Here is a 24374-nt window from a genome sequence, read left to right as displayed (position 1 = left end):
ACATCTTGGTAGTGTTTCATTTTTTTTCTTAATTAACTCAAGGCTTAATCTCATCCTGGGAATGAATTAGTGCCAACTTGATTTCAACAACGAAAGGAAGGACTGATGGAATACAAACAAACTGAGGGAAAAACACACAAAGCCTTGAGCTTAAACTTTTGATAAGCCTCTAACACTGCAATCAAAACATCTGCTATCTCAAAACAAGTGACATTGTAATCCCGAAGGACAAAGACTAAATCTCTTTCAACTCTCTTGTTGGAATGATGAGAAAGGATAAAGTTGAAATGGCTATTCAAAAAGAAAACTTGATTAAACTGCTTTACAACTTCCTTCAAACCTCTGACTAAACCTCCCATAACCACACACTCCTAACATATGCCCTTCATCCACTTCCCACACAAAGCGTGCCAACAACAGTCTCCGGTTGCAGTACCCATGGTTTTATTGTTTGGATAGTTTACAGTGTCCATTGATGTGATCAGTTACTTCATCAATACGAGACCTTGGTGAGAAGCTTTCTTGTGGGTTTTCTCCCTGAAGCCAAAACAGAAGGACTTTGATGACCGGTAGGGTCTCCTATAAAGTTTAGTACTCTCCATGCTAATAGCAAAGTAACTCGATCCCCCAACACTGCACACCACTTTGCAACAAGCCTGTGACATACAGGCTGGGAGCTTGTTTACAGAACTAATTAAGTCAAAGCTGTTATATATTAAGATGGCCAGGGTCTTTTTAAGAGGCAGCAGTAATGAAAACAGAGTGCCAAAAAATGCTTTGCTAACTTTGCCCTGACTCTTATTTATCTGCTCCTTTTGGTACTCCAACTCTAGAGGAGTCGTCATCACCAAACTGGATATCTCTGGAGGAACTAGGCTCGAGAGAATAATTAATTTTACCTCAGAGGTTCAAATGTTGCATACAGACTTATTAAACTCATTTGAAAAAAATCTGCAGCTTTTGGTAAGTATGATGACGGGCAGTGGAACAGATGGTCTGAACACAAGTCTGTTTTGTTTTTAATCATAGAGACAGCTTCTTTTTTATCTGCAGCACATTTGGTCAAGAGAGGATAATATAACTGGGTCCTGCAAGAGATGACTTTACTTGTATCTCTGTTCAAGTGTTTGAAATGGATATTTAGAAGTACATTCCCATACAGCCTCGACCCCCCACCCTCTCTCCAAACTATGCATCAAGGGGAACTTTCAGGTATCATTTGCCTTTAACTTCATGATGAAAGTGAGAGTCTCGAGAAGTGAGATGTATTAGGGCTGTGCCCTTATGCTCAATGAGCATCAGTAAAGAGCACTTCATGATATGAGTATAACTAGCCCCTCAGTGGTGTATAAGGTACTTCATTTTGGAGTGTTTTCTAGATAGGATGTCATGCTCTGTGCCTCTCTTTAGTGGAGTGTAATATGGAGGTATTTTTCCAATAGACTGTCCACTGCTGAAGTGGACTGGGTTTTTTTTCCGTCCAAGAACATGTTGATGGTACAGAGCTTTTCTTACAGAGAGCTCTTAATAAAGGTATTAAATGTGGTTGTTGTGCTGATGGCTAAAGTTTTGCCTTTTTGTTGAAGAACAGACTGTGTGGGGGTTAGGTGCTCTTAGAAAAATGCTCTGAAGGGGAAAAAAAAGCAAAAAAGAAAAAAACTCAGAGGACTGCTAAAGAATGCTCAGAAGGTCTTTAAGAACAATTTGTTGTCAGTGAGTGTTTTTAGAGATAGTGGGGAAAAAAAAAACGTAAAAAAGAGAGCAATGACGGGGTTGTCAAGAAAAAGAACAAGCAGAGGTGAAGAAGGAGAACGGAGAAGGATGTGCCTGACACTGAGCACACCCAGCAGGATAATGTTAGCTTCACTCAGGCAGACAGGCTCACAGCCTTGACCACTGCCAGTAACAAACCCTGGATTACCCTGAACTGTCTGACCGTGGGCAGCTCCACACTGCCTGGGTGGTCTGCATGCATAAAAAAATACACTTACTAATGAGAGTGATTACTTCTGTCATGGGGTGCATAGGATAAAAAGTAGAGCAGTGCAATAATATGATACACCAGAAGGAAATGAAGAGGCACACATTGTCAGCTGTACTGCCTTAATGACAACAGAAGTTTCAGTAGTTGTGAAAGCATGCCACGTTGCCCGACTGGGACCGACTTGTTTCAGAGGCATTTACCAGCCTCTTTCATGTCCCCCACCTCCAGGCTCTTCTCCATCAACAGCACTCATTAGTTGTTGTTACACCCACCCCCACCCCTCTCTTTTTTTTTGTTCATTAAGATGTGCTAATTATTCTCCTCCATATTTTAAAGCCCTCCCAATTACCGACAGGCAATTAACATTTGATGAGAGAGATGAATGTTAGTGTGACACAAAAATTAAAGATAAGAAGACAAGAAATGTAGAAAAGAGAGGAGAAGATGAGACTAACAGAAGATAGTAATTTTATTGATCTCTATCATTAAGTAGAAAAAAACTCTCTCATGGCAGCCAAAGTTGTGCAAGGACTTTGCTAACAGAAATGGAGGTGTGCGATGATCAATGCTGCAGGAGTGAGAGGTGTAAGTGGCTCTGTGTCAAAGGGCCGGCAGAAACACTGACTGACCTGGATCTGCTGCTGGAGGAGGTTGATTTTGTGCTGCTGCTGCAGGAGCTGCTGCTGTTGTCTTGCAATCTGGGAACAGAAGCACAGACAGGAAAATGAAGGATTTCTGCTCAAACAGACATAAAAATGAAAAGGAAGTAAAATCATCAATATTAAAATTCTTATATGGATTTTGTTTTACAAGAGCTATATTGCTGCAAAACTGACAAACTTCATGTAGTTGTATAAGTGAATATGAAATTAATTGTTCTCAACAGTGCAGTCGAAATGTTGGTGAGAAAGAATGAATAATTTACAGGACAGACAAATGTGGTTATGACGGAGATCACTGGTGCAGGAAGCATGTGGGTGACAGAGGTCCCTACTGCCTCTGAGTGACAAGCAGGCCCACCGCAATCCTTCTCATTCCAGCAGTGTCCCTTCCTAACATGCCCACTTCATTGAGCATGACAACCTAGTTTTAAGTGTCATTTAATTTTCATTTTTAAATATAATTACAAAGTGTTCACTATAAGATATCGGTCGTCTGCAAATGTGTCAAGATTAATTTGCGCTGGCTTCCTCACGAGTGTCAACAGTTAATTACTGTGTTGTATCTTGATGGCTGGATGACATTCTAGCTCTCAGTGGGCTCCCTCTCTCCCCTGCCCCTCCCCTATCCCTCTCTTCCATTTTATTAATACCCTTCCATTTTAAAATAAGATCAAAAATTAAAATAGCTTACATCACTGTTCATTTTTTGCTGCAATGTCTACAAAGCCTACAGAGTTGAGTGTAGTTTGCAAATGAACATCATTGATTGAAAAAGGAATCAATACTGTTAATGTATTATTAGTGTACTATGACCAAATGCATCACTCCGAGGTATACGGTCTATCTGTTCATTTAGCACATGAAGGTCTGAGAGTGTGCTGAGAAAACTCTGAGTGAACTCCTGGCTGATAATTGACTCATGGCCATTAGGCTGGCTGCTGATAATAAAAGTGTCGCCTGTGTGGATAGTTTGTGTCCTTATTTCTTCCCAGGCATTAACACACTTCATGGCCTCTGCTAATTTGCTGATTTGTACAATATGGCTCATTGGCCTGATTCGGGCTGCAAATCTAATGCCAGTCTTGTTCTAATAGGAGTCGATTTATAAGATATAGAGGACTTCTATGTTTAATATAACGTTTAATTCACACACTCCCCAGCATTTGTTAGTACAAGTCATAATAACGCTTTTCTACCACACAGCATAAATGTGGGCGAGAGGGCGTGACAGAAATATTTGAAGTAATATAGGATATAACATCTCTTAAATCTAATATTATTCCAACTTTGTACAGAGGACCAAGACTTTATTGGCATATTTCAGGCATGAAATTTAATATGAAATACTCTGGTGATGGTCTGTATAAAGCGTGTAAACAAAATTATAGGCAGAAGGAGAATGAATGTAAATGCTGAGTGAAACATTAAAAAAGGAAAGAAAGGAATGATTGTGAAATAATGTAAAGCTGAGCGTAGAGCTTCAGGGAACACCTGAGGTGTTGGTTTTTAAAGTAGCAGTCATATAACGTTGCTAGAATTATTTTAATAACCTAAAAAAAAGTGTATGTCTACAAGTTATGTTTCCTGTTCAAACCCATGCTGTCAAACAGAATGCAAAAATCAACAACTTGGATTTGCATTGGAAATGCAGAACATCTTAAAATTGGTAGAGCAAACTAATTGAGCCAACAAAATGCTATTAGTTTCAGGGGTTTCAACCTCATGAAGTTTTTTTTTTTTTGGTACAGTGCTGTTTAGAAAATCAGACAAGTCTCTGTTGAACCTATTTGAATAACAAATGTCTTGAAAGATATTCCAAAAGGTGTTACTGTTAAGAGGTAATTTAGAAAAAGCGTTTGAAGAGAATCAGTCTAATCCCTGTGGTTGAAAGAAAGAGAATCTGTGATTGTGAGAAAATGAAAACAGTGAGCAGTTACCTGCTCCTGCTGTTGACGAGCTAACTCCATTTGCTGCCTCTGTTTCTCCATCTGTGATGCAGCGAGCTTCTTCTGTTCGTCGTGGGCAGCGAGGAGCTGTTCTCGCAGGCTGATTAGCTGGCTGATCATTGTGGAGAGTTGGTGCTCCTTTTCTGCCAGGCTCTCTGGAGTACCTGGTAATAGGAGAAGAAGAAGGAGAGAGAAAAGTGAGTGATGTTCAAAGTGGATAAGTACAAGTTAAAGAGAGCATGTTACAAAAAGAGAAAAACTTTGAAGTTTTACCGTGGCCCTGACTTCATGACCAGGGTGTAAGCCTTTTGTGAGTAAGCCTGCATAAGGCCTCGGTTAATGTACGCGGGATAGCTATATATAGAACGTGGCCGTGCTGCACACACTGATCTTCATTTTCTGCTATAGTATCGTACACAATATATCCCACAAAGAAAACCACACAGGCAGCAACCAACTGCAGTGAATTCACTAGAAAGTGTTAAGGTCACACACAGCCTGGAGTTGTCTGTTTGACTGAAGCCGCTGTTCACAGCTCTCACAGGAAGAAAGGGAAGGAATTGTTCCCGGCACACAGACAAAAAGCTGCGGGGAGCTGTCAAACTGAGATGGCAGCTTATGTCAGACTGCTTAGGGGGGATAGAAAGGAAGTGTTGAGAGTCAGTGTTTGTGCTGGACTCAACACTGGACAAGTTTCTCATTTTATGACTGATCCAGAAACACACTGGAGGAGGAACTTCTGACGCACTTCTGAAAGGATTGTTTAAAGATGTGAGAACCCTCACATTAGAAATGTGCTCTGAAACACAATCCTAAACAGTTTTGAAATGAAGATTTGTGTTGAAATCTTATTTTACCATCTGTTACTTTATGCAGAACTCAAGCACTGACAGACCAATAGGCGTCCTTCTTTGCATGGTCACATGTGGACGCTGTGTGTGTGATAGAGAGAGCAGCTCGGCTGCACTCCTCTCTCCCACCGCCTAATCAATGCTAAGTGATCCTACCATTGACTTACACCGCCAACATAATTGCCAGTGAGAGGCTAGACAGTAACTCACTCTCCTCCCGCTGCACTCCTGTGTGACAAGCTGATCTCAGAGAACATGCAAGAAAAAGAGATGGCAAAACCGACAGATGAGACTGAGAGAGGCAGAGGGAGAGAAAGGATAAAAGCATAAAGATCCAGATAACAGTACAGTGAAGCCTGGCCTGAGGCCAGCAGTAGCTGAATTCTTTCCTGGGTGTCTTCATCTCGTCTCTGGCCACATCTGTCTTGAGTTTCTCCGAGAGCTCCCAGGGGCCCTCTCCACTCAAACTATTTTAATTTGACTAAACACCTGATTTATTTTATCTCTCCGATGAGGAAAGCCGTTTGTCTTAATAGGGCTTGTCAACCTCCAGAACCCATTCAGGGCAATTTACTGGCAGGCTTGTCTGAACCTCGGCTCGCCTCACTCTGCCTCCGCTGCCTGCTGCAATAGAAGAGAGCTGCAATTCTCCATTTATCCTCCTAACGAAAAAAAGCACCTAAAAGCAGCTATTCATCGGGCCTTTGCGTGCAGTTTCCACGGCCTGAATTGACTTCTTATTCACCCGACTACACTTGTTGTGAATGGCTTATCTGTAAAATTGATACAATCAGCACCAATTTTATTAACCTTTGGCTGTGTCCATGAAGGAGCTGCCTTTTACAGGTCACCAGCGAGATATATCAGTCGTAGTCACAATAAATCACTGCTATCAATACTGTGGAGGGGGGATGTTGAAAGGTAATAAAAAAAGAGAAAAATGCAGAAACATAGAAAACTGAAAATCCTCATCCAGGTGAAGATTAGGGACATGGGGCTGACAGAGGTGACCTTGAATTGGTAACTTAACATCTGGACTCACTGATGCCCTCGCAGCCTGCCTAATTACACATCTCTGGTGATCACTGACAAGTTTAGGAGTGTTTGCTCTGTGAAAACACTAAATTGCAATGATCAACAGGAGTGTAAAGCATATTTTCTCTGTAGTTGTGTTTTTCAATATGCAGGGAAGCTGGTGCTTGGGTGCAGAGGAATGATCTGATGGACTGCTTTTAGTTGGGAGAGCTTATTACAGACACCAAATAATACTAACAGAGCAGCCATTGTTTTGATGCTGAGCTGGACTGTGAGAAGTTCAAACTGCCCTCTGTCCAGAGCCCTTTCTCTGCTATACTTAATCTACTTTCAACTTTTTTTTGTCTATTTTTGATAAAAATCATTTTATCTAATTAGCAGCTAATGCCAGGGACTTAGAAACCATCATTCCTTTTTTCTTATTTTTTTTCTACATACAAGACTGAGCCCTGTAGGAAAGCATTCACATATGTTTTTTGTTGTGTGCTCGGTGTAAAAAAATCACTTTCTTCCTGCTTTAAATTATGGATCAGTTTTAAAATGCAGATAAAACTTTTATTGAGTGGTGCAGGAGAGGGGAGTCGCGGTCTCTGTCTGAGCAGCCTGCTGACAAAGGAGGCCGTTTCCTGCATATTGCATGGCTTTTAACAGCGGTGGGGCTGGGGTCTGCCTGTTAACATGTCTCCTCACATTGCACTTCCGACGGCAGACAGACAGCCCAAAGATGCCTTGGCGCTACATAAACCCCAGCAGTCGTCCCAGACCTAACATGTTGTGGCATCCTCTTGTTAGACGACTGAAGCTTGGTAGGACAATACCCGCCTGACACAGAAAGAGGATCCCAGGAGTGAACGGTCAAGCTGCCACTTTTCTTGTTTTTCTCAGGCCCTGGTGTTAACTTCAGAGATGTAAGATTGGCATATAGGAGGAGATGCTAAAGCTGTGTTGTTCAGCCCCAGCCTATTCACCATTCACCTTTTGAGATTCCTGCCCTCTTTTAAACGTCACAAAGTAGGGCAGAAAACATCAACGGGTGACTAAATAAATGATAAGAGGAAAACAAGCAGAGCCATGGTTGCTTGGGGAAGGATGGGGGTATTTGAGCCTTGGGGTCTTTGGATAAAAGGCACTTTGTAGGGGTGCGATTTGTTCTGTCCAATACCCACATCTCCCTCTCTTTTGGCTCCCTCCTCTCTGCTCTAATCAAGCAGTCTCTAATTTGGGTTCCAAGTCCAGTACCGGGGAAAAAGAAGGAGGCTTGTTACTTTGAAGAGTCCTGAGTGAATAACACAGATAAAAGATTCAGGCACAAAAAAGAAGAAAAGCGAGGGAGGGTGAGGGTGAAAAGGGGGAAAATCACAAGGCACCCTATTCTCTTCCCTTGCTTTGGTTTCAACAGCTGAGCCATTATGACCAGATCTGAATTGAGTTTTTTAGCACCAGAGGACTGGATTTTCTTTGTCTCTCTATCAGTCAGCTATTGTGGATGCTTCCATATGCTGCAAGCCCATCCTAAGTAAATTAAGACTAGTCTAAATGCTACGATTGTCCCGAGCTCTGTCTGCACACAGACTGCACATAGCTTGAATGCCTTGCCTGCTGAGGTTCTCTCATTGCTCTCTGCTAAAGTGTGTGTGAATGTGAACATGAATGTGCACAGATGTGTATTGCGTGCCGCTCCGATCGATAAAAGGTACATGACTGTGAGTAAATGCACACGTGTGTGAACTCTGCGGTCATCTGACCCTTTGTCCACTCTTTCTGTGAAAAACACAAAGAGCCAATTGAGTAGCAGCTAATGGTGTGTTCAAAACAGGATTTTTCTGCTTTTCCTAAAAGACATCAAAAACGGCATCAACAAAAGCAGGACACCTAAGTCAGTCTTTGTACCAAATTCACTCGTGTGATATTGAATTTAAGAGAAACATTTCTATCCTTTGGTCAGAAAATAAATCACATTTGGGATCTGCATTGGCAGTAAACCAAGCTAGAAAAACATCTTTTTATGGGATCCTTTTGCTTTTAACTACTACATACACTTGTTCAACATTGCCACAAAGCCATATGCGTTTCCAGTAATATGGTGTTAACGTGTCTCCATGCCCTACAACCAAGACAATATGAGCAACAGCTGTTTCACCTGGCTTGCTGCCTCTGCCATGATATAAAAGCTGTTAATCTTGCCAATAAAACCCCATTAACAAGCATGAGCAATGACTCACAAGCACATGTCATCTATTGGCAGCATTGACTTCTGAGTCCCTCAGCTTTCCTATATGGACTGGATATAAAAGCTTGATCATACTGAAAAGCTGCCCGTCATTATGTCAACAAAAGTCAGATGGTTATCCTTATTATTGATATATTTTCATCTAAAAAATGCCATTACGTCTTATTAAACAGTATCACAAGACATCATATCAATTCATATTGTATTATATAGCATTTTACCATATTCTATAGTATCCTGTAATTTTGTATTGTATTATATTCTATCAGATAGCCAAACCCCATTGTACTGTATTGTATCCTTTTAAATGGTATCATATTGTGTAACATTGTATCACATTGCAATGCATCTTATCATATTGTAATTAACTGTATTGCATATTTTGTATCACATCAGTGTTTTTAGTTAACACGTAAAAGAAGTAAAAAGTATCTAACTATATGTCTGTGATATACCTATGTGGTTTTAAAATACTTTAACAGAAAGAACACACTTTTGATTAGCAAAGAATATTTTGCTGTAAGTACACTGATTGGCATATGGAGAGGTTATTAAAATAGGACACTTCATTTTTTTGTGCCTTTGCGTATCACTCTGATGGAGCTTAATATTTTGATGAAAGAGGAAGCTTCACTCCTCAGTGTAATTATGTTAATGTAAAAACTCCAACACTTCACTGTCTATCCACGACACTGGACGACGTACTTCATCAAAGCCAAGATAGCTGCTCCACCTGAATGCACTGCTCAACAGGGAATGCCAGAGACCCTGAAATTTATACTGAAGGCAGGAAAACTACTCAGAACACTGAAACTTTACTTCTGTCAGCACTTGAATGCAGGATTCTTTTACTGCACAATACACTGCAACACCATGGAGGATGTTGTATGTATGCAAGGCCGCTTACAGCAAAAATCATTACAGAAAAACAAAGGCTGTCTCTGGTCCTTTCATTTATCTTTCCTGGCCTTTATGGTGATGAGTGTGACCTCTGTGCCCTTACAATCAGTAAAAGCATACACAGTTTTCAAGGTCTGGATAATACAAAGCTCTTTAAGCCTGTAAGACAGTGATGAAGTCTAAAGTTGAAAACCTTGGAAGTGAATTAGGAGTTAGAAGTAATCTCATTCTTTTCACAGAACATTTATTTATTACCTTTACAGATATGAGAATTAAAGAGGGGTGTACTTGATTCCAGGGACTTAACTTTCAAAAGACTTTCAGACCTTTGTCTTTGATGGATAAAAGTCTTTATCGACAGCGTCTGTATTTTGTCCAAATGACAAAGTGGAACAGCTTAACGGGACACAAGAAGCCCAGGGCAGTACAAGTATTCACTAAGTACACAAGAACCAGCCTTGTTTTCAAGCTTTAAAACGGTTGTTCTCATTAGATCAAATCCTGAGATCATTATTGACTTAACTAATACAATGTTGGAGTGGGTTTGGGTGAGTGTATTCATGTGGCTTGGAGAGCACCTTGAGCTTTGAATGAAACTGTTGGGCCACACAGAGCAAAGCTGGTGGCCTTATCGATGATAACCACCTTTTTAAAATAGAAAGAAATATTGATATTGTGTTGAAATACAGTAGTGCTGTGTATTACCTTACTGCTCCAAAGTGGGGGTCTGATCTGCTTCTTTACCCCAGTTGCCACCAATCATAAAACAGAGGTAAGATAAAGACGCAGCTACATTGGATTCCTCTGCTCATCTTATTCCTCGACGCCCCAAATTTCAACAGTTGTTTGCATATATTCAAAGTGCATTACATGTTCTGATCACATTTGTTTATACCATTTGTTTTTTTCATTGTTGTTTTTTGCCTGGTCAGTGTTTTTCAATGTCTTTGGATAAAATCAGTATTAAAAGGCCTGCTTGTATTAAAAGTAATATATTTATTAGAATGTAACTAATTACACATAGTACAACCAACCAGTGCAGTGAAATTAAATGTCAATCAAAACATTGTAATTTTTTTTCCCACACACATACATATTCACATACACCCCCAAACGCAAGAACAGCCCTTTTTACCTCCATAGCCACAAGCTAAATTCCTCAATTCATTAGAGGAGAAAAACACACAGTCCAACACTCTCATACATTCATCTGGCAAATGTGGCCTGAGGAATAATGATTTACTGTGGCTCATATTTCACCTGAGTGCACAGGGCAAACAGTTGACTGAAGTGTTGTGAAGAAAATGCTAACTGAGGCATTTTTGACTGGAGCAGCTGGACAGATACCGTTTTGTGCTGTTTGTGTGAGTGTTTTTGTATGTTTGGGTAAATACGATACTCATAATATTTATATACAGTATGTTGTAAAAACACCCCAGCAATTTGAAGTCAGCTACGCACAATTCTTTTGCTGCTTATTCCCTTTATTTCTGCCAGAAAATGTGTATCACAAGTCACATCAACACTTCATGAAAGCCACAGGGGATAGAATAACGTTTTGAAGTGAATGATCATATTTGAGGCGTAACAATGTGGCTTCTGTGTTCACACGGTGGACTATTTTCTGTGTGTGTGCAGGAGTAAAGCCAGTACAGGTACGGCCAGCATCGAATCAGTCTCAGCTGCCGCCCCTGCCCTGCCCTGTGTTCTCCTCCTAAACAGCTTCCACTTATCTTCCTGCCACAGGACTGTCTGTGCGTGGCCGACCACTGTCATGTAGACACCATTCTCAAATTGATTGTGACAGTGCAAGAGCCTGATTTTTCTGCTTCAGAATCCCAGCTGCCACTTTGAGTACACAATGTTAAGCTTTTGCTTATTTTTATTTTTTATTTTTTACAGCAAATTCCAAGAGAATGAATACAGCTTGTGTTCCAATTTAGTTGCTACATATTTTCCTTCAGTTTGAGTAAATGCTCAGGCATTTTGCTTTTTTTTAACCCCTCCCAGTGGGGGGATGAGGGGTGAGAGACTGGCACTCAGCAGGGAAACTTAAACAGCTCTGTTGAATATGAGGCTCTAAGACCCCGCAAAGAGCAAGCATGGAACACAGAGCAACTTTATCTGCCACTGGACACTGTGTGCTATATTTACATTTGACACAATGTGTGTATCTGAGCATACATACAGAGATACATGTGCACAGAGCAACAATCTGTGTACTTATAAGCATCCTAAATCATGTGGTGAATGGGAGCTTTGCATGTTTATGACAGAAAAATCTCTTTATAGGTATGTAATTATAAATGTCAAGTTTAAGTATCCATGTCTAAAATCTTTTTCTTTTTTTCTATGTCTCCTTTCTGCACTCCTCCCTCCACCTTGCCTTGAATTATCTGCTACTTTCTGTGGTTTGGAGCCCTTCCAGCCGGCCTCTCTTTCTTGCTCTGTGGTTTTGTTCAGGAGATTTCATCTCCCTCCTCATCGTTCCTGCAGATTGACAGCTAAGCTCAGGTATGAAAACAAACAGTTAGCTCTGGAATTGACTGGTGAAAAGAAATCCGCCACTAATGCTCCTTCACAAACTCTTTTTTTCTTCCCCTCACCTGCTGGTGCTAAGCCTAACAGCACACTAGAAAAGGCAAATGGGGATTTGAAATCATTAACCCTTAGTAACACCATTCTACATTTCTGGCTTAAGTTCAGCAACTCTGCAGGATTATTGTGCTTATTTTCTAGTGACTGTGAAACCTCGGAAACAGCACACCATGTAGCCAAACGCCCACATGTCAATAAGCTATAACTGTAGCTCTCCAAGAGTTAAATGATCTGTTGGTTTTGCAGACAGTGAAAAGCAAATCTCTGATGTTGTTGATACAATTATTTTGTTTGTCTACTGTGCATGCGTTCTTACCTCAACTGGATGAAGTATTTTGGGCATGTTTGAACACAACTGCTCAGCCTCATGTTAAATCCTGTCACACCTATTGTTTTTCTTCTTTCTTTTTTTTCTTTTGAGAGCAAGACCAAATTATTTCTTCACCAGCCCCTGCAATAGGGCAATTACTCGTCTTTCAAGGTTTTGAGGCTCTGGAACAATGTCAAAAGGTAGCCTATGTGGTGCTCAGTATAATTGGTTGAGGAATTAGTGAGCGTTCAGCATAGAAAATGCAAGGCCACTGTGCCAGTAGGCATACAGTAGTCTTAATCTGCACGTCAGCTTTTAGTCTCAGCTTTCTTTTATTCATTCAAAACCTACAGGCATGTTTGCCTTTTGTACTGATTTTAACCTGACAATTAATGGAACCTCTGATTCATCATAACACTTTAGATCTTAATCATAAGGTGTTTTCTCCTCGCTACCTTTGTTTATGTTTTAATTAGGCGGACCTTGTGCATCTTCAACCCTGGGCTTCTTTTTAATTGCCCGTATTTACATCAGGCAGACATCAAACGCAGAGAGAGAGAGACATTTGTAAGGGGGAGCACAAAGCAGCCCTTTGAAATGTCTACAGTCATATGAAATGGCATGCTAATTAAAAATCTAAGGCTGCGACTGTGATAGGAAAAGCATTTATATTAGTAACTGTGGTGTATAGACTGTCTCCATAACCCGTCGACAGACAGAGGCCATAGTGTTTATTATCAGACTCCCTACCTGTTTACAGACCACCGTGTAACCTTCCTGTTCTCATTCATCAAACAGCAGAAACGCCCTGCCTGTAATTTAACAGACCGCCTTTCAAAAGGCTAAATCATTTGAAACATTTCACTCTGTGCACTTTGATCTACCGTGGCATACAGTACACCAGGGCAGATACAATGAATCTAGTTTACCAAGCAGTGATTTACCCTTTTAGTTCATTAAGGTTATTGCCAATGAATATACTTAATAGAGCATTCAGCAGCATTTTTTCTTTCCTCTGCAAGTGTAATTCAATAATTAAAACCAAGCACTTGTTTTATTAAGTGTCACCCATGTTGAGGTGTTTCTGTACAGTCTTTTTTCTCCCTCTGCGCTAATTCCCATGTCAAGACTTAGGTGACTGATAGATGACATTTCACTAGCATTACACTCTGTACAGCCTAGATATTTTTTATTTGTGATAGTCACGTAACTTGCTGCAGAAGATATATTTTTTTGGGGGGTTGGGGGTATGGCATTCAATTATTCAGACTCTACAAGTTGTCTGATGTAGCTAGAGGAGGAGCCAATGACAGCCCTGTGTTATCAGCCAGCTGGTATTGTGTTTCCCTGTGCTATATAAACACACCAGCTCTCTGTAACAGTCAGTGCTAAGGACTGAGCAGCAGCCCTGCCCTTCCCTCTCTCGGCCCACCTTCCCCCTGTCATAAACACAGATTTTTGGGGAGTGTTGAGTTGCCGTGGCGCTCTTGATACGCTGTGCAGGGCGTTCACTGTCAGAGCCGAGGCATTCCACTCAAACTCAGACTCACTGAGGAGACCACTGTGTTTCTCCTCTCCTCTCTGCTCTGATGTTTGTTGTTCGAGCACATTTTGTGTTCAACGGTTACCTGAGTGGCGTGGACCTACTGTGAGTGCCACAGCTGTGCAGCCAAAACTCAGGGTTAGCTACAACATACCGCTGACAAGCACAGAGAGCATCAGCTTCTAGGTCTAAATAGGCTGGAATTCTTGAAGACAGCACTTTGGATAGAGTCGGGCATTCCAACAAAAGATAAGAGTGGAGAGAAATGGATGAGGAGGGCGGCCAAGGCCTTTGTTTAATTTCAGAGTACAAGGCGGTTTCTGAGATTATACAGTGCCGAGATAATGTACGTCTGATAGGAATGAGGAACTTATTAACACAGCTTCCAGAGGTGTTTGAGCGGTAAATCTGCTCGCTTTAGCAGGCCTGGTTGTCCTACCTTTCACTTCTGCAAGTAGTTCACTGGTGTTGAGCCTTTCCATCTTCTCTTTCCACTCCTTTGAAAGAAGTTTTTCCATGCATGAGGAGTCTGCAGAAGAAAAAGGAAAAACTTGAAGTTATTTAAAAAAAAAAAAAAAAAAACCATTTAGTTTCCCTTGTGAATTTGAAATATTGTATAAAGAAAAAAAATGTATTTTCATAGTCTCGAGGCTGTTATAAATTTTAATCTTAAAACTTGGATGAAAATTAAATAAAGTAAGTGCATCAGATGAAATTGAGGTATTTTATTTGATGATATTGCCTGGCGAACATTAAAAGAGGCTCGGACAGACAGTAAAGAGATGAGCTCAGAGTGGAGTGAGGAGGGAAGCAGGCATTGTGGGGGTAGCATAAGGGCAGAGACACACATTAAGCAGGAGGCAAGGAGTGAGACTGGGTATGTCCGAGCGTTCACATGGCTGCCAATGATGAAAACAATTAACATTTGTCCAGCAGACAATGAATCAGAGGAGGAATGGCTGCAATCTGCCATGCTGTCGCTGGGGTAGCTGATAAAGAACACACTGGGCCGTCTGACCCAGGCCTCCACCATCCCTGCAGCGCTCAGGGGTCAGCCTGTTCCCATCAAACATCAGCAGCACAAGCAAGCCTCCACCTTGAGCCAGTGTCTCCACAAAGCTCCTCCAAAACGATCCACATAAGTCCCATGAAGTCCAGTTATGCTAAATCTGGTTAAACTAACAGCTGTACAATCCAAATCTGATGTGAGTTTTTTAAGACCATTGTAACACTGCTGGAGGAATCCTGTGGGAACAATCCTCAGATTTCATAAAACATCTGAATAGCTTGTAGTTTGTAACTGCTTTCTCTAAGTTTGAAGTCAAAATACAAAATCAAAGCAGACACCAATTATTACCACAAAACCCCAGGGCACTTCAATGAAGAGACCAACCCCATATCTACCTGGTAATCATACATTTATAGAGTTTGATCATCAAAGGGGCATAATTGATAAGCATATTAACTTTTCTAATAAATCCATATAGCAGCTTTTTCTAAGCCAGACGTAGCTGCCATGTGCTTCAGATTCTAAGTTGCACACCATGTACAAGACAGAGGAGAACAAATGAGACCTGTGACATTCAGTAATAAGGTCTGAGCCGGCATCACTTAAACCTTTCTTTTCATAACTACAGACGGGTGTTCTACAGTTTACTGTAAACAAGTGATGTTTCTTTATATACATCTGTAACATCTCTTGCATCAGCTTTCACAAACCAAATACCGCTGCCCCCTCAAACAAACACGCTGACTTCAGAGGAACAGGGAGTAACAGGGAGTCCTCTCTTCTTGTTGCCTTGTTTAAGGATGGCTTTCAGAGAGATCAAGCAGAGTGTCCATTTTGTTTGATTGTCCACTTCCTCCAGTGTGATGGGGGTCGACAGGACATCTCCAGCTCAGGGTCATTATAACATTACTTCTGCCTTATTGACTTTCCAATTCCCAACTCACAGTTTGTCCCCCTTGACCCCAAGAGAAGGAGAGAGGAAAAGCTGTGTGTTTGTGCGTGTCAGCTCCCTCCCTGGCACAAAGATCACCCATCTTTAAACAGAGGTTAAGGGCAGGGGAAAGCTCAGCTCTTCTTCCCTGCGTCTCACCCCTGGGTGAGACAGCTTCCTCTGGAGGAACAACAAACTCCCCTCAAATCATAGCCTCATAACCCTCAGACAGACAGAGCAACATCAGTGCACAAAATTTCCTCCCCTGAAGCATAAAACGGGCTTATTTTTAAAGTTGTTTTAAGGGGTGTTTGAAAAACACAGTGAGCATATGTTAATATGCACACATATGTTCCATCTCTCGGACACACACACACACACACATATGTACACTCTTTCATCACAGATGCTTCTCTAGCACTTGATCATTAAGGAATGCACCAACTGTTGGAGATAATGTGGTGCCAGCTTCCATTCTACTCCAGTCCTCCCCCTTCTTTCCACCTCCCTCCCAGGAGAGCTGCCGCTCCCTCACTTCTCCATCCCCTTTGCCGGGCCAGACACGACCTGCCAAGTCCTCCACCAGGAGAGACTACAGCTGGAATGCACCGCTGTCCTCCCTGCCTTCCACCTGGGAGAAGTGAATAATGACCTGGATTAGGCTATAAAATAACTCTCAAACATCCTTCAGTGTTTCGAATAACGTCGACAAAGCAGGCAACCAAAAATGGGTTTGGAGGAAGCAGAGCAACTTTTGCGCAGGCGTGTTGGAGGAAAACAGTAAATGAGTCAGATGTCTGGCTTTCTTCAAAGCACCCTTCTACAGCCTATTTTTCAGAAGAATTTAGATTAAGGCTATTTCAGTGTCTGAAATGTCGGTCTGTTTTTTTCTGGAGAAAGTATAGATGCCAATGGAAACACTGGTTTGTATCAACATTACAATTACTGTCAGCTCCTGACACAGAGCATCAAAAATTGCTTAACACTATATTCCCCATAAAATAACAAATTATTTCTGAAAAGATTTACACTTCATGGATTTCACTGGAAATGAAGTGTTGGCAGATTTACAAAGAAAAGACAAACACCATTATTTCAGACAGTAAGCGCAAAGCTTCTGAAGTTTTTGGTGAAAAGACAAGTTTGCTGATCTTGTCCTTTGAAAGTAGGACATCCCATACTGTGGAATTAGCTTAAACAACAGAAGAGTCCAAAGAGTTTATTTTTATTTTCCTTCAGGGGCTCTTAAATCTTTGCACCCCCACCCCTTCCAGTTCTCTCCTCCCCCCTCTCGAGATAAAATGCTCTGTGGCTGGGGAGCAGGCCATTCAGCTGGGATGAGAATGGAATGAAAACAATAGCCCTTATCAGGCTCTTATTTACATTTTCCCAGCGTCCCTGCAGTAGACAGCTTGGCTTGTCACCAAGCCCAGATCGCCCCACTGGACCCAGACCAACTTCCTCCAGCCCCAGCGATTCCAACGGTCCCTACGGACCCTTGCCTGGCACGGACCCACTCCGCTCTGCAGCTAGCACAGATAGCAACATACAAGACAAAACTACTGGAGAGTGTGTCCAAGATGTGTTCCCATTGAAGGAGAAATGGTTTCTGGACTACTAAGGCTGTCTGGGTCTCATTGTGTCCTCTCTGGGGCTGCTGCTGGATAGCTGGAATAAAGCCCTGAACCCTTCCCTGAGATTTTTCCTGAGTGTTTCCAAGTGGCACTGAGAAGAAAGTGAACAGTCATTGATCAAATGCAGCCAGATTCAGTTAGTTTATTTCTTATCAGTGCTATCATCTCTTTCCTGTGCAGGTATTCTGTGATCCTACTGATGTGGGTGCTCAGCAGCAAGGATTAAGACACCTTAAACCCAGATGAGCCTGTTAGATTAGGATGCAATCTTTTTACTTTTACTGTATTAAAAAAATGATCTGCATTAATCTCAACAGAGGAATGTTTCCTTGTGGATGTGTGACGTAAACAAATTTCTCAGCACCTGGCACTAAGTGCTGCCAGGGGATCATATTCAGTCTTAACCCACTGTAGAGAAGCTAAGAGGATGGTAAGGTATCACTCCTGACACAGCCTTGCTCCCTAGCATTTATTAATTTGACCTTACTTTTGATTGTTCTCACTGAGAGATAAAACACTTGTATCAAACTGAGTGCTAGTTAAGCTACAAATGCCTGTGGTTAAGGAAGGGGGAAGTTGTTTGCTAATTTATGTTTTTATTGCCACTCTAAACAGAGCAGTTCATTCAAACGATCATTGCAGCTGCAGAGAGGCTCGATTCAATGAGTAGGGCACAAAATAAACGAATAAACAGCTTCAAACAAATCAAATCTTGTCACTTTGGAATTGCATTGGACAGTAATAAAGCAGATCTTAAAAATTCATGGCACACTAATTTTTAAATTGCTCTCCAGATCAGCATGGAGATATGAAGTCCAGCATGTAAATAAAAAGAAGAAAATATACTAGCACTGCATGAGGAAAAAAACACTTAAACATATCAGTGTTTTAACATCTAAAAGGGTTTGATCTACTAAAGCTGTTTACGTAACAAAACATGCCATCATGTCTCAAAAGATTGCCTCAAAGCAGAAAAATGGTTTGTTAAAACATGTAGCAAATGGTATTTTATTACCCAGTGTTGTCAGCAATGAAATTGTTGCGAGTGTCTGCCACCACATTCAGAGCTTCTCCGTGTGCGCTGTTCTCCGGGGAGAAAGATGATACTTGTGTTTGAGTGTTTGTTGTGATGAGAAGCTGCTGGCAGAGAAAAGAGGGCTATCTGGGAGAGTCAAATTATCCATAAGTCATGGATAACAGACTGAGGGACCTCCCCTTTAGCATTGGCCTTGTATATCAGTTATCCCAGCCTCAAGGGGAAACATGTAATTACCAAATCAATGATCAACTGACACTGACCATATAAATTATTTCCTCCCCAGAATGCACGGGCCCGTACAGTGAGGCGAACAGAGGAACAATGCTGAGCTGGAAAATATAGGGACTAGGCTTAAAGACTCTATAAAAGCTTTTTTATCCTTTGTTTGTAACCAATCTTACCCTTATCCAACCTTAGAAAATGCTTTTATGTACTTTCCACAATAAACAAGCCCCATGTGTAAAAAATTGTTTAAATATCTTTGGCAGGTTTGAAAAGGTCCCGTGTAGGCTGCACAGAAAGCCCCCGAAGTACGTGGCAACAAAGATATCTGGGTACATTATCCTGGGATTCAAACTTACCAACATCAGTCAGTTTTTTCTCAGAGTGAATCTTGTCTTGGCAATAAAACTGTTATTAAAATATGTTGATGACTGTTGCCTGCTGAAGCTCAGCTAAGGCGTGTAATGACGTGAGAAATGTGATGAGAAATATCAGCTGTTACTTAGTTTGAAAATCACACAAATCACTGTCATTTGGTAATGATTTTGAAAGTGATACATTCTGCATGAATTACTTCTCTATATGGTATTATTTCTTTTTGTTTACTTCATTATTTTAACTATGTTTTGTAATTATGCATGGAAAAATGATGGGTCTAAATTCTGAAAAGTAAAGACAAACTGGGATGTTTGAAATATGCTTCCAAAGTACTCCGTTTTGCTCCTGTATTCACTGTTGCTTACATTATGTGTCTTTAATTCAGGCATAAATTTCTATCCCAGAGATAAACTCTCAGAACCTCAGTCAGACAATGACAGGCTTACATCTAATTTCCCATCCACTCTGCACTGCACGGGAAACAAATCAAAAGTCGAGATTGATAAAAAAGAAAATGACTGTGACACACTCGAAGAAGTCCTTTGAATATCTTAATCACAGACACACTAAAAACAAGACCCCGTCATCACACCAAATAAAACATAATAATTACAAGAGGCAGGCAGGGAAGTGAAATGCAGAGAGAAAACATGTTTTTGTCATTCAGCCGGTAGTCCCTGAGACAACAGCTGTTGGATGCTGCAAATACTCCTGAAGTCTCCATAATCATGGCGTTATTGAAGTGAGGACAAAAAGGGCACTAATTGCAAGGGAGCAATCGGAACGCAATAGGTTACACACCCGGGTGATGCCGCACAATGCAAACGCTAAAGAGGGAGCCGGGGGGAAAAAACGTTCTGAGCACAACAGTGCGTTGTCGCTCATTTTCAGGCAATTACCTTTCCTCGTTGTCAACAGTTTTAATAACCTCCACCATTTCCAGAAGACTTTTTTGGGTGCAGTTAAATCATTCCAGCTTTTTAATATGTAATTACAAGCGCTGGCATGCATAAATAAAAAGGTCCAACCATGGCAGTGTATTGTGCAGCACCTGTACCTCATGGTGGGCTTTCTTTAACTGACACCTAATCATTATTCCACTTGGTGAACATCCCTGTTAGTCACCTTTAGACTATCCTGTTCGCTCATGTAAACAGTTACTATAAATACGTCGTTGCTAACCCAGAGATGATGCCATTTTCCTAAGGTTCTGATTTACTCCCTCAAGGCCTCATTTCCTATTATTTTTATCTCTGTTTTCTTAACCAACATAAAAGGTCTAAATATCTCACACTTATCTACATACACACATCAATGTACTGTACACTTTGAATGCTGTGTAACTCAAAGGGTGAGTAAAAAGGTCTTGGGTAAGCTGTGGTTTGGATTCAGGTCTTTTCATGACTACATGTCTCAGCAGCCGAGAGCTTAAGTCACACCTAAAACTTGAACCATCTTATACCAAGTTGACATATACAGATTAATTCCTTTAAGTTCACTGTTTTTCATCTGCTGCTGTGTTTCATCAATATATATTTTTCTGGTTGCTTCCAGTTAATTTAATTCTAATCCTTGTTTTTATCTCATTAGCTACTAAGGATTTCAGAGTTTTATTCAAAGTATTCTAAAAGACCTTGGCACAAACGACTGGAGGTCAGAATTATTACAAACTGTGCTGCCATAAGTAGTGCAATTACATTCAATTTCCAGGAAACTTTTTGAATGTTTACTTTTTTTTATCTGAGGCAGTTAACACGCTGGCCTATGAAAGCAGAAAACTTCCCCCTTATCCCCTTGCCATTATCTGCTCTGACCACCATTTTAATCCTCCAGTGTTGACCTGGCCATTCTGAGAAGACCACAACACACACAGCACCCTGACCTCTCCAAATAGGACACATGTCTATCAAGCATATATGAATTAACCGTCCCCAGGAGGCTTCACCTCCTGAGCTGAGCAGCATGTGACCTCTCCCAATCCATTTTACTGCGGCACTCTGTGGCAATCAGGCTTGAATTATTAAAGTGAGCAGTGAGCAATGATCAATTTATTGCGGCCCCTGCTCACAGACCGCTCGGCCGTACTTCAGCAGCAATGACATTGAGAACACTTGAGTATGCTTCCAGACAATGCACATAAATGTGAAATATGTCAGACCCAATATGTCAATAATCATAACTGTACAGGCTGAGGCCATGTCCAGGCTAATCTCACAGAAATACTGTTAGATGACTGTGGGGTGAGCAGGCTTCAGTGTCGTGGTCCCTTGCAAATGGTTTCTGAAGGAAAGGAAGAGGGTTAAGGTGAGGGATTCAGAAAAGAAGCCATGCTGCTCGGTGAGAAGTGAGATGCACCCCCTAACTTCTGTGATGTACATCCTTTGCTTATGCTATGGCAAACAACGTTTGAAAATGTATGCAAGTTTTTATACATTTTAAGAAAAAACTGTTAATATGGAGGCCTTCTGTAAGCATTGGCTCCAAAAATCTAAGATTCAGAAACAAAGTCCCAGACCTTTCTCCCTTTTCTACTTAACTCAGAGAAAAAGGAAGACAAAAAGTCATGGGGAAATTTCAGGGAAGTATGCAACTCAAGGAACCTGGAAGTAGGAATTGAGCAAGAAAAAAATCTAATCAAAACTTGGTGAGGAGCAGATGAGGAGCCAAGATAAACCAGTACTCAGAGCCCCCAAAACTGCAATCTCCCCTTAAGCCGGAGAGTGGCAGCTGGCAGAACAGCTGGTGAATAGGATTAATGTCAGAAGAATGAAATAAAACTCAACATATGTCCGAGCCTGAGGTGTTGGGACTGTGCGTGATTGTGCCCCCGATGGATGCCATGTGTGCATCTGGAAGGAGCTGCTGTGCTGCTCCGCTCTCTACCCCACAAGGTCACTTTTAAGAACTAGGTCCATTAAATGCTTGGATAGCAAAATGAACTTTTCATTCCCTCTCCTTTCCCCTGCTTCATTTATTCATTCATTTATTTATTTACTTATTTGTTTATTTATTTATCTATTTATTCATTTAATTTATTGATTTAATTTAATTTATCATTGTATTGAACCATTTTCCATGCAATTGAGTGAGTCCATGTAATATAGCTTTTAATACAACACACATTACTATTCATTAGAGATTCAAACAATTGGTAATTTGGCTGAATAAAGGAAGGTTTGAAAAATATGTATTAAGAGCCAGACAAGGTCAAAGAGAAGTGGAGCTGTTATTATAATAGAGAAATATAAAACACAAACATTTCAATCAGTGTTTTATTAAACAGTTCATGTACAGAGCCTATTCAAGCCTCTAATGAAGCACAGTGTCTTAAGATAGCTCAAGTGCCACATTAGTTAATTAATTCATTTAACTAGAAGACAATAGAGTAAGGGAGAAAGTCATAGAGAGAAAAAAGACAGGACGAAAATAATGCATTCCTGTCTTTGGTTTTAGGAGAGAGAGGAAAGCAAGCATTGCATCTGGAGTTTCAGCCGATGCTGATGAGAGGATCAGCACTTGTGAAAATCAACAGTACGAGGAGAAATATGTGGACTTAATTTCAATTTATAATTTCCATTTGATGTCGGTAATCATTAGGGTCCACACACTGTAATAAATTATAATAATTTCACACGAAAATTAAATTACTGGGTACCTTGCATTGGGGAGATTTTTTGGGGGTACCCAGCAATTTAACTGTCAGATACGAACTTGCCTGCTAATCAATGCTGGGAAACATTCACATTTATTCATCTATGTTAAATTAATAGACGTGTGAAGAAAATGTGGAGTACTGTGATCATGGCTGTTCACTGTGATTTAGTAAATTAATGGGTGTCTGACTCCACAAGGACAAAAAGAGACTAATAGGACTCACATGAATGCATTACAATTTGCAGTGTAGCCAAGTGCATGCTATATACATGGAAACTTTATTTCATCGTAAACGCTGGACGACAGCGCAGCGCTCCAGAGATTGAACCACAAGACGTGACAGTAAAAGATCACAAATTAGGAAAACAAGCTGTATCATATAGTGTACATTTAATTATACAGCATACTGAAACGTGTGTGAAGTAGCATTTGCCACGTGTGATGTATAGTCTATGCTCAGTTGAAGTTAATGACACTTTTTTAGAAAAAAAAAAAAATCCAAACTCACAGTGGGGATAGTATTAGCTTCTTCTTCTACAGTTTGGCTTTCTCATTTTCAAACAGTAATTAAAGTCGTTTATTGAATCGCACAGCCAACTTTGTTTACTGAGATGCCAGAGTTCAGGATGCAACCATGCTGCTTACTGGACTGTAAAACCAAAGGCCACTAATTTTAGATTATGTTATTAGTTCTCAGAGGAAAAAAGAGAGGAGACGTTTGCATATATCAGAAAACTTTTACCATTAAAAAGTTCAGTGAATTATGTTTCGTCTTTTGTCTGGTCTTGTAATGTCTTCAAAATGGTACGGCAGTTTGCACAACTTTATTAACTTAGCCCTTGAACTTGTACAGGTTGAAAATTCTAACTCAAAGATAAAAACTCTTCCTGTCTTGACTAACTGTTAATGAGTTTTCTTGACTAAAAACAATAGAATCTGTTTTTTTTTGTTTCTTCTTTCTGCCCTTTGGATGCAGAGCTGTACAGACTGAGACCTGCTGGGTGAAGAGGCAGAAATCTTCCTCTCATGAGTGTCTTAGATCTTTGGTCTGGCTCACCACACAGCAGGTCTTACAGTATGAGCAAAGTGCCTCACAGCCAGGAAAAAAAAAGAAGAGGAAGATGAGGTGAGCAGGAAATGCAGTTGAGAAAGGTTACAGATTGTACTGAACGCATTGACGTTTTCAGAGATAATGAGAGAATAACAAAAAGTCTAGCCAAAGAATTATTCATCCGATTTTCATATAATGTCAACCACCACATTACGCTTTAGGATATGCATTGGGTGACATTATCTTACAGCATATTAACCACTTGACCGGTGCAGACTTTAATATTATTCTGTAGGTACTTCTAAAGAGAGATGGCGTTCGTCAAATAATTATAATCATTGGTACTCCGGCTTTGCACAGCAATAAAACACATTTCTACTCATTTCTTCTGACATCC

General features: G+C 40.7%; 1 protein-coding gene across 9 annotated transcripts in view; it reads right to left on the bottom strand.

Annotated features, from left to right (window-relative positions):
* Window positions 1–24374, bottom strand: part of sox6 (SRY-box transcription factor 6) — a 133496-nt gene that overhangs the window by 50525 nt on the left and 58597 nt on the right. For all 9 annotated transcript variants that reach the window (XM_074666843.1, XM_074666847.1, XM_074666844.1 and 6 more), the window contains 3 exons: window positions 14499–14588; window positions 4584–4756; window positions 2614–2682 (listed from right to left, as the gene is read on the bottom strand). In XM_074666843.1, coding sequence (XP_074522944.1) covers window positions 2614–2682; window positions 4584–4756; window positions 14499–14588 — 332 coding nt within the window. The remainder of the gene's footprint in view (window positions 1–2613; window positions 2683–4583; window positions 4757–14498; window positions 14589–24374) is intronic.

Source organism: Halichoeres trimaculatus, unplaced genomic scaffold (genome assembly GCF_033239565.1).
Source record: "Halichoeres trimaculatus isolate MK-OKI-2021-1 unplaced genomic scaffold, fHalTri1.1 fHalTri1_scaffold_3, whole genome shotgun sequence".
Taxonomy (NCBI): domain Eukaryota; kingdom Metazoa; phylum Chordata; class Actinopteri; order Labriformes; family Labridae; genus Halichoeres; species Halichoeres trimaculatus.
This window is presented reverse-complemented; position numbering and strand designations above follow the sequence as displayed.